The sequence below is a fragment of the Pipistrellus kuhlii genome, unplaced genomic scaffold, assembly GCF_014108245.1.
Source record: "Pipistrellus kuhlii isolate mPipKuh1 unplaced genomic scaffold, mPipKuh1.p scaffold_m20_p_2, whole genome shotgun sequence".
Taxonomy (NCBI): domain Eukaryota; kingdom Metazoa; phylum Chordata; class Mammalia; order Chiroptera; family Vespertilionidae; genus Pipistrellus; species Pipistrellus kuhlii.
The window spans coordinates 154,032,113-154,042,560 of NW_023425515.1; the positions used below are offsets into that span (position 1 = coordinate 154,032,113).

General features: G+C 37.1%; 1 protein-coding gene across 16 annotated transcripts in view; it reads left to right on the top strand.

The window, feature by feature from the left end:
* Positions 1–10,448, top strand: part of DOCK7 (dedicator of cytokinesis 7) — a 163,560-nt gene that overhangs the window by 123,152 nt on the left and 29,960 nt on the right. For all 16 annotated transcript variants that reach the window (XM_036448238.2, XM_036448240.2, XM_036448243.2 and 13 more), the window contains 4 exons: positions 309–461; positions 6,984–7,142; positions 7,786–7,886; positions 8,982–9,174. In XM_036448238.2, the coding sequence (XP_036304131.1) occupies positions 309–461; positions 6,984–7,142; positions 7,786–7,886; positions 8,982–9,174 (606 nt within the window). The remainder of the gene's footprint in view (positions 1–308; positions 462–6,983; positions 7,143–7,785; positions 7,887–8,981; positions 9,175–10,448) is intronic.

A 10,448-nucleotide genomic window follows, 5' to 3' on the forward strand; every position in this document is an offset into this window, starting at 1 on the left:
AGGCCCAGTACATGACATTCATGCACCAGTAGGGTTCTACCAGCTGGGGACTTCCTTTCCCAGCTGCCAGCCGGGACCTTCCTTTGTTCCACGCCACCCCCCAGTAGTCAGCATACATCATAGTGAGCAATCGAACTGCTGGCCAGTCAAACTCCTGAGGGGACACTTTGCATATTAGCCTTTATATATAGAGATTATATATATAAATTAGCAAATATTGTCCTTTCACCATTCTTTTGATTCTTGGCTATACTAACAAATCTCTAGTTCAGGCTACATAACTTCAATGTCGGTATTGTTTTTTATAGTTCCCTGAACTCCTGTTTGAAGAAGAGACAGAACAATGTGCTGATTTATGCCTCCGGCTTCTCCGACACTGTAGCAGTAGCATCAGTACAATACGGTCACATGCTAGTGCCTCCCTTTACCTATTGATGAGACAAAACTTTGAAATAGGGAATGTAAGTATTTTGTCTTTGGATTCATAATGAAATATAACTCCTGCAACTGTCTATTAAATGGATTTAGGGGGAAGCTTGGAATTATTTTATATATTTTGAGCCTAATCCTAGACTATCTTGATATTTCTCATTCTATAGATATCTTATAAAAACTCAAATCTTTAATTTTGTTTTCTGCATGTCATTCTATGGATATCTTATAAAAATTCAAATCTTTAATTTTTTTTTCTGTATTAAAAATAACATACAGCACTTAGCCTGTTTGGCTCAGTGGATAGAGTGTCGGCCTGCAAACTGAAAGGTCCTGGGTTCAATGCCAATCAAGGCTACATGCCTGGGTTGTGGGCTAGATCTCCAGTGGGGGACAGCCAATCCATGATCCTCTCTCATCATAGATGTTTCTATCTCTCTCTCCCTTTACCTTCTTCTCTGAAATCAATAAAAATATATTTTAAAAAAATAATATACAGTAGTAAACTTAGAACATAAATCTATGTTGAGGTGTTATAAATTTTAATTGTTACCATTTAGTAAAATGAAAGTAATAATAGAGAAAATTAAAGGTTTAAGTATTTTGATTTAATATTTTATGATTATATGTCAGACTTTGAGGAATTCCATTTTTTCATTTAAGTATTTATTTAATAATACATTCATGTGTTATATTTTTTTATTTTAGTTTTTTTTGTTTGTTTTTAGTCAGATGTTTAATTCACTCAGGTAAGTATTTAAAAATTAAATTTTATAATTTTTCTTTGAGTACTGTTTTTGGTATCTTATTGGGTCTGATATGTAGTATTTTCTTTTAACCCAAAGAATTGATAGTCCTTTTTGTTTTAAAGTTTTTTTATTATTATTTTTTTTAATATTGATTTTAGAGAGAAAAAGAGAGGGGAAGGAGGGAGAGAGAAAGAGAAGCATCATGTTATTTATACATTCATTGCTTGATTCTCATATATGCCCTGACCTGGGATCAAACGTACAACCTAGGCATTATATGACAATGATGTGACCAGCTAAGCTACCTAGGAAGGGCTTGTTTTAAAGTTCTTGGTGGTGGTGGTGGTGGTTGTTTTAAATAATGTATTTATAGGTTTTATATTAAGAGAGAAAGGGAGAGATATAGAAACATGGATTGGCTGCCCTCTACATGCTTCCTACTGGGGATTGAGCCTGCAACCCGGTCATTTGTCCTGACCACATTCTAACCAGCAACCTCTTGGTGCATAGGACGATGCTCAGTATACTGAGCCACGCTGGTCAGGCATGTTTAAGTTTTGATGTTAGTTTTATTGCTGTGTGATCATACAGCATATATCTCTTTTGTACTGTGTGCCTTTGTGTGTTCATATATGCAATGTTTTTGTAAATGTTACACAAGATGGGTATTTCTTATTTTTAGAGCATTGAGTTAAACAAAATACCTTATTAATTACATTATTCTATTTTTCTATATCCTTGTTTATTTTTGATCCATTTGCTGGACTGATAGAAATTATTTTAAGCCTACAAATTGTGTATTTTCTCCTTTAGCTCTTATTGGGTGAATTGATATTCATAACTATTACATCTTTTTTATGAATTATATTATTATTCCCTTTAGAATTGAAAAGGGTGAAGAGGCTTTATTTTAAATTTATTTCGGTCTAAATTCTACCTTGTATGGTATTAAAATACCTCCACTTTCTTTTTAATTTGAACCCTACTGTTCATTTTGTGTGCTTTTCTCTTCCTGTACCTCTTATGTGTTCTTAAGTTACCTTTGTATATTTCTTTATTTGTACTTTTAAGAATCAATTTATTTTAGTTGTGCCTCTCATATACAAGATAGAATTGTGCTATGTAATCCACTCTCTAAGTTGAAGTAAATCTTTTCATATTTGCTATTATAACAAACTAGTGACCCAGTGCACAAAATTTGTGTTTCTATTTATACTGACATGTGAACTCCTATTGCATCATCACTTTCTTATTCTTGCTATCTTTCCTTAAATTATTTTATTTCTGCCTTTATTCCCTTTTAAAGTTAATGACTAAACACATCTTTTTAATAATGTAAGGCAAAATATTTCATTAGAATTTTCATCTGTTTCATGACAGCATTTTTATAATAAGTGTTCTTTATCTGGTGAATTTCACTGATCTTCTTTACTATTTTATTACTCAACTAGAGTACACATGCGGGAGGGGAGGGTGCCCTCAGCCCAGCATGGACCCTCTGCAATCCAGGACCCTTCAGGGGATGTGCAACTGCCAGTTTGGGGCAGTCAGACATCCTTCTCACAATCCGGAACCATTGGCTCCTAACTGTTCACCTGCATGCCTGCCTGCCTGATCGCTTCTAACTGCCCCCCTGCCATCCTGATCACCCCTAAACACCTTTGCCTGCCAACCTGATCGCCCCCAACTGCCCTCCCTGCCAGCCTTGTTGCCCCTTACTGCCCCCCGTGCCAGTCTGGTTGCCCCATGCAGCCTGCTGGTCAGTCGTTTGGTTGTCCCTCGCTAACCTCCCTACTGGCCTGGTCGCCCCACGCAGCTTGCTGTTTGGTTGTTACTGTGAGGGTATTGTGACCAATTTGCATATTACCCTTTTATTAGTACAGATATAGAATAAGCTGGGTTTTCTTGACCCAGGTGTTTGTAGAAAATTCCTTCAAGAGTGTAATTTCTCTTGGAACTTTGCTATTATACATACATCTTGTCTAACTTTCTAAGTTTCTGGTCAATCTGTTTTTGTCCACTCACAGATTTTTACTCATTTACTTTTCAGGACAGATAGTTTTATCACTTCAAAAATGAGTCTTTCATTTAAAAGAAGTGTTTTTTCCCATTATCTCCGACATCTGTACTTTAGGATAAGTAGATGAATAGAGCCTTGTAAATAATTATAAAAGCTGCCAAAACCGGTTTGGCTCAGTGGATAGAGCGTCGGTCTGCGAACTAAAAGGTCCCAGGTTCAATTCCGGTCAAGGGCATGTACATTGGTAGCAGGCATATCCATGGTGTGGGGTGTGCAGGAGGCAGCTGGTCAATGTCTCTCTCATAGATGTTTCTAGCTCTCTCTGTCTCTCCTCTCCTTTCCTTTCTGTAAAAAATCAATAAAATATATTTTTAAATAATAATAATCATTAGAAAAGCCTGGAAACAATAGAAGGAGACAGTGAAAAAGAAAAAGATACTTTCTGGCACTGCTTGATGATTATGCTGGAAGAGAGAGTAATAAGAGATAAAGTTGTCATTGAAAAGGCCTTTCATAGGACAGATATTTGTTTTGTTTATTACTGTACTCAGTTCCCACCATATAGTTTGACACATTGACTGAGTTGATACTTGTGTTTTATCCTTAAAGCTATGCTCAGCAATTGGAGCTTTTTAAAGAGAGATGTGTTTAGGTTTGCATTTGACAAAAACTTTTCTGAAGCTATTTAGAAGATAGACTTGGGATATAAGAGAAAAGGCAAAAAGGATCAGTTAGGAAGTTATTACAGTAATTCAAGCAAGAAATAGTAAGGATATAAACTAAAGCAATGGCATTGGGAATGGAGAAAGAACAGATTGGAACAGATTAGGGAATTGTGAATTGGATTTATAGTATGAGTAATAAGGGAAGAATGATTTCTAGATTTTTGGCATGAATAAGTACATGAATAGAAGCACCATTCATTTAATCTATAGGAAGAGAAAGTATTTTAATGTTAAAATTGTGGTACCTATGAGACACATCCAAATAGAGCTATCTAGTAAAATATAATAGCCTAGAACTCTATAGAGAAAAATAGGAGCTATGAAGACATAAGTATGTATCTGTACTAGTCAAAAACAAAGAAATGGATGAGACTATTTAGAGTATGACAAGTAAAAAAAAATTTCTTGCCAGGCTGAGGTGGCTTAGTGGTTGAATGTCTACCTATGAACCAGAAGGTCACAGTTCTATTCCCGGTCAATCCCCAGTGGGGGGCATGCAGGAATCAGCCGCTCAATGATTCTTTCTCATCATTAATACTTCTATCTCTTACTCTCTGAAATCAATAAAAATATATGTATTTTATAAAGTTTCTTGACAGAATCTTTAGTACCAAAAGAGCAGATAAAAAATAGGAAAAACAGCCCAAACCGGTTTGGCTCAATGGATAGAGCGTCAGCCTGCGGACTCCAGGGTCCCGGGTTCGATTCCAGTCAAGGGCATGTACCTGAGTTGCGGGCACGTCCCCAGTAGGGGGTGTGCAAGAGGCAGCTGATCTATATTACTCTCTCATTGACGTTCCTGGCTTTCTATTCCTCTCCCTTCCTCTCTGCAAAAAATCAATAAAATATATATATTTTTAAAAATAGGAAAAACAGGATAAAGTGGTACCACTGAAGATAAGATAGGAAATTTTAAAGGAAAAAATAATCAATACATTTACATATACAAAGATATCAAATAGGATTTTGACAAAATATCTTCAGTTTGACAATTACTATGTTATTATTGATAAACTCTTAAAAATAGTTTCATAGTGGGGAATGGTGAAATAAATGAATTTACACTAAAAATGGAATAATGTAAATTCTCTTATAGACATTATTCTAAAGATTCTACAATACCTTTAAGTTACTTTATGAATGATTTGTGTTATTTATGTCATAATAATGGACTTAATGAAATGTGCCAAAGTTTAAAGACCATATCTACCACTTAAGAATTTAGTGATGGCCCTAGGTGATTTGGTTCAGTGGATAAAGTGTTGGCCTCCAGCCTCTGCATTTAAGGGTCCCAGGTTCAATTCTAGTCAAGGACCCGTACTTCAGTTTCAGCCTTGATCACCTGCCCTGGTCAGGGCATATGTGGGAGGCAACCAATCCACGTGTTTCTCACACATTGATGTTTCTCTCTCTTTCCCCATCCCTTACACTCTCTCTAAAAGTCAAAGGAAAAATATCCTCAGTTGAGGATTAACAAATAAAAGTAATAATTTTATGATGGTTGGTTAAGCTCTCTAGTCTGTAAAAATTGTGTTACCTTATATAATAAAAGGGTAATATGCAAATTGACCCTAACAGCAGAACAACCAGAATGACTGCTGAACCAGTCACTATGAGGTGCACTGACCACTGCTTGGTCCCTTTCCCTGGCTGGCAGGCTCCGATTGCCTGATGGCCACCTGCAGCAGGGGCAAGGCCAGTGAGCAGGTGAGAACAACCGACCTCCTGGCTCCTTTCCTTGGCTGTCAGGCACTGATCACCCAATGGCAGACAGGGATTTGGGGGTGAGTAGTGGCAGGGGGTGGGGCCTGCTGCAGGCAGCTGGGGAAGATGGCCCTGATTGCAGTCAAGGCCTAGGGACTGAATTTCATATGCCAGGTCTCTAGTTATTAATTACATTGTTTATAATAAAAGCCTAATATGCTAAGTATCTGGTTGGCTGTTCAACCAATCAAAGTGTAATATGCTAATGATATGCTAATGTCACTCAACTTCTCGCTGTGACGTGCACTGATCACCAGGGGGCAGTTGACCAGTCACTAAGATGTTCACTGACCACCAGGGAGCAAAGCCTCTGACTTGTAGGTTAGTTTGCTGCTGGGGTTCAGCTGATCAGGACTGGGCAAGATGGGTCGAACACACCTGGAGCTCTCCCATGGTCCCTCCCCAGCTGGCCAACCTCCCTCATCCCTCCCCAGTTCACGGATCCCAATTGGGACTGGGTGAGACAAGCCCTCACACGCCTTGGAGCCCTCCCACAGCCCTTCCCTGGCCCAATCATGCACAGTAAAGTCCCTCAGCCTGGCCTGTCCCCTCGGGGGATGTTGGAGAGCCGGTTTCAGCCCACTCCCACAGGCCACGCCCTTCAGAGGGTGCCAACTGCAGGGCTCACCACTGGCTGGCAACCACTGCTGCAGTAGCACAAGCCTCTCCCGACTGGGACTGATAGGGCACGAGCCTGCGGCAGGCACAGTGGGCCAGGATGAGTGGGAGCGGCAGGTAGGAGCTGCAGGCAGCACTGGATGTGGGTTTCAGCCCAATCCTCACAAGCCACCCAGAGGGACCCCATCTGTGCACGAATTTGTGCATCGGACCTCTAGTATTTTATAATAGGTCAATGTTAAGTCTAGGTACAATTTCTAATTTAACTAACACGTGGCACTTTTTAAAACCCTGTTCTAAGTTCTTTTTTAAAATATATTTTATTGATTTTTTTACAGTGAGAGATAGAGAGCTAGAAACGTCGATGAGAGAGAAACATCGACCAGCTGCCTCCTGCACACCCCCTACTGGGGATGTGCCCACAACCAATGTACATGCCCCTGACCGGAATCGAACCTGGGACCTTTCAGTCCGCAGACCGACGCTCTACCACTGAGCCAAACCGGCTTCAGCTCTAAGTTCTTTTTAAAATAAGATTTCAATATGCATATCTTATTACTTTTTAAAAGTATTTTGCGTAGAGTGGTATTTCTTTCACTAATTAACTTTTTCTTTTGGACTGTTCCTTTAAGCTCTCCTATATTGAATGGTAACCCGATAATGTCTCTGTTACAGAACTTTGCCAGGGTTAAAATGCAGGTAACCATGTCACTATCTTCCTTGGTGGGTACATCTCAGAATTTTAATGAAGAATTCTTAAGACGTTCTCTGAAGACTATATTGACCTATGCTGAAGAAGATCTGGAATTGAGAGAAACAACCTTTCCTGATCAGGTCAGAAATGCCACTTTCTAGATCATTAATTAAAATAGTATTGCAGAATAGTCACTTTTCCAAATTGTTAAATCAATCTTTGTTTTTTTACTGGAGGAGCCTGAATTTTTCTTTCAATCCACATATCATATCCCATAGACAGGGATGAATTTTTTTATTTCAATAAGCTACTTTTCCTTCTTGGGTTAAAAAAAGAAGGGTTTAATTCTGTGTATTTGTCACAGAAAGAACCATAGTCGAGCAGTATGGGCAACCAGAAAGTTTTATGATGAAATGTTTTTTCCAATTATTATTGAAATAGTAATTTGCCTTAACAACTTGAGTTTTCTACAAACGACCTTTTGGGAGAATCAGAAACATAGGAGAGAATTATATTTTGTATTCTTTTTTATATCTATTCTGTCCCTATATTTTATTTCTACTTATAATTCTACTTGTTTCCAGGTGAGAAAACTGAAAAACAAAAAAGTCTGCTGTAGAAAGTTTAGTACCCTTAACCCACGATACTCCAGCAATCCCACTCTTAACTATATCAATTATTTGTTTTGAAATCTTCAGGTACTCTTAGGAAATATCTTCCAAACTAATTTAGTAATTGTGAATGGCAATTGAAGAATGTTTTTCATATAATTATCTGCTACAGGTTCAAGATTTGGTTTTCAATCTTCATATGATCCTTTCTGATACTGTTAAAATGAAGGAGCACCAGGAGGATCCTGAAATGTTGATTGATCTAATGTACAGGTACCATTTGTTTGATTAACTTATAATAATACTATATTAAGGGCTTAAATTAGTAAGACACAGGAAACAGGTAAAAAAAAAAATAAACACACAAATACTAAGTCATTTCCCAATGGTAGATTGAAAAGTCAAAATGCACTTTTTTTAGGTGGCTTTTTCACATCCCTTGTATACTCCTTCTTTTAAGAACTATGCATAATTGTTCAGTATATATATTGATTATAAAAAAGGAGAGGGCTTAAAAAAATTATCAGAACACATTTAACACCTTGGCATCCTGGACCCTAGACTTCCTAAGAAGGCTCAAGAACCCATATTTTAAATATAAAAATCAGTCCTTTAGTGATATTTATCATAACCATTTCCTGACTTTAAATATGGTTATGCTATAGAATATGTCTAGGAACACGTTTTGAGAATTTTGTAATTCCTATTATATGTAGAAAGATGTAAGTAAAACTTGAAGCTTTTTCTTTGCCACATGACTCTCTTTTCAGTTTTGGAGTTCTTTAAAGGGCACATTCAAGACAAATATATTTATAAGGTTTTTTTTATTGAATATAAAACATCTTTATGTTTTTCCATAATGAACACGTAAATTCTCATAGTTTTTCCCTTATTGTTTTCTTTAATAGCCAGATTTTATTTTTTATTTTTTTTTAAATATATTTTATTGATTTTTTACAGAGAGGAAGAGAGAGGGATAGAGAGTTAGAAACATCGATGAGAGAGAATCATCGATCAGCTGCCTCTTGCACACCCCCAGAATCGAACCTGGGACCTTCAGTCCACAGGCTGACGCTCTATCCACTGAGCCAAACCAGTTTTGGTTAATAGCCAGATTTTAATATGGCACGGCTATTTTTAGTATTTCCCTCTCCCTCCGTTAAAAAAAACCCTGATATTGCCCATTCCGTGGGCCCACTTTCTCTAAGCATACACAAAGACATTTCCATACCCCTAAAAAACTTGTCTTAATGGGTTGTGTTAAATAACAGAAACCTTTGTAGGTAAACACTACTCATAAAAAGCAATCTAAACTCCCTTCAGCTTAGGAAGCCAATGCTAATTGGGAAGAATTTCTGTTCTATTTAGAATTGCCAAGGGCTATCAGACCTCTCCGGATCTGCGTCTGACCTGGTTGCAGAACATGGCTGGCAAGCACTCGGAGCGCAGCAATCACGCTGAGGCTGCGCAGTGCCTGGTCCACTCAGCAGCACTGGTTGCAGAATATTTGAGCATGCTGGAGGACCGCAAATATCTCCCTGTGGGCTGTGTAACATTTCAGGTAGGAATCTGCCAGACTTAAATTAAATCCAGGTATGCCCTTTTTTGGTTTTAATTTTTCTCCCTGGTGTTTAGATTAATTCGACTGGTAAGGAAAGCATAAAGATGGAAGGTATGCTTCATAAGATGGAGTAACATTTCAATATCACTGTCTTTAATATATTTTTTAAGAATACTTCTTGCTCATTCTCTCCCCATGGTTTTACCTCTGAATTGCCAATGCCGTGTATGTTTTTTCTCTTTGCCTAAAATATTATGGACTTTTATGTCATCTATGGAACACACTCAAAATACTGAGGATCAAAATTCAGTAGAAGCTTTTATTTGGCTTTTACTTAACTAGAGGAAAAACCAACATTTTACTTAACTAGAAGATAAACCAACATTCTCCATCTTCTGTATAAAATATGTTAATACCTGGCTCATAAGTGGTAGTTTACTAGAGTTACAAAGGTACCTTTGATTCACTAGTTGAATTCTTTGCTTGCAAAGAGTCAGTTATGTGTTGCTTTTCTTAAAAACCTGTTATGCCAGGTTTGGAAATTTTCTAATTTTTATTAAATATTATAAACTCTGATGAAATCTAAATGCAAAAAGAAAGTGAGTTATTGTTTCTTTGAAAACTATCAAGTCTTTGCAAATCAGTTGAATGATTTGCAAAGACTTGATAAAAGTGAGTCTCCAGAACAGTTGAGTTAATTTTGGATCAGATAGATATAAAAGATTGCAGGAAAAGCTCCTAAAAATCTAGGATAATATAATAAACTTTTTAAGTTCAAATCTTTACTCTATAGAAACCAAAACTGGAAATACCAAATTATGGTTGCATTATGAGTAGTCAAGAGAAAGTGCATGGAACTCTGATCTGGAGGCACATACTCAAAGAACAGGTCTTATACCTGCCTGAAAAAATTGACAAATGAGTATCTCCTGTAAGTGTTTACATCACAATAAAATATTTAAAGTATTTATGCATCATTTCTTTTTAGAACTAATGATTGATTCCAATCTTAGGGAGTAAAGATTTTTTTGTGTGTGTTTTTTTATTATTATACCTGAGGCTTTTTTTTATTAACTCTGTGTTGGGTAAATCAAAGAGAACATTTTTTTGTATCTTAATTTCCCTCAAAGGGAATTTTGACAAGAACAATTAAATTAAATACTATTTAAATCTCCTTGGATGTCCTATCTATATCTATATATATAAGAGCCAGGTCGTAACATCCAAAATGACCAAAGACTTAACCAAATGTTAGGCTGCGTGCGCAGCAGGCA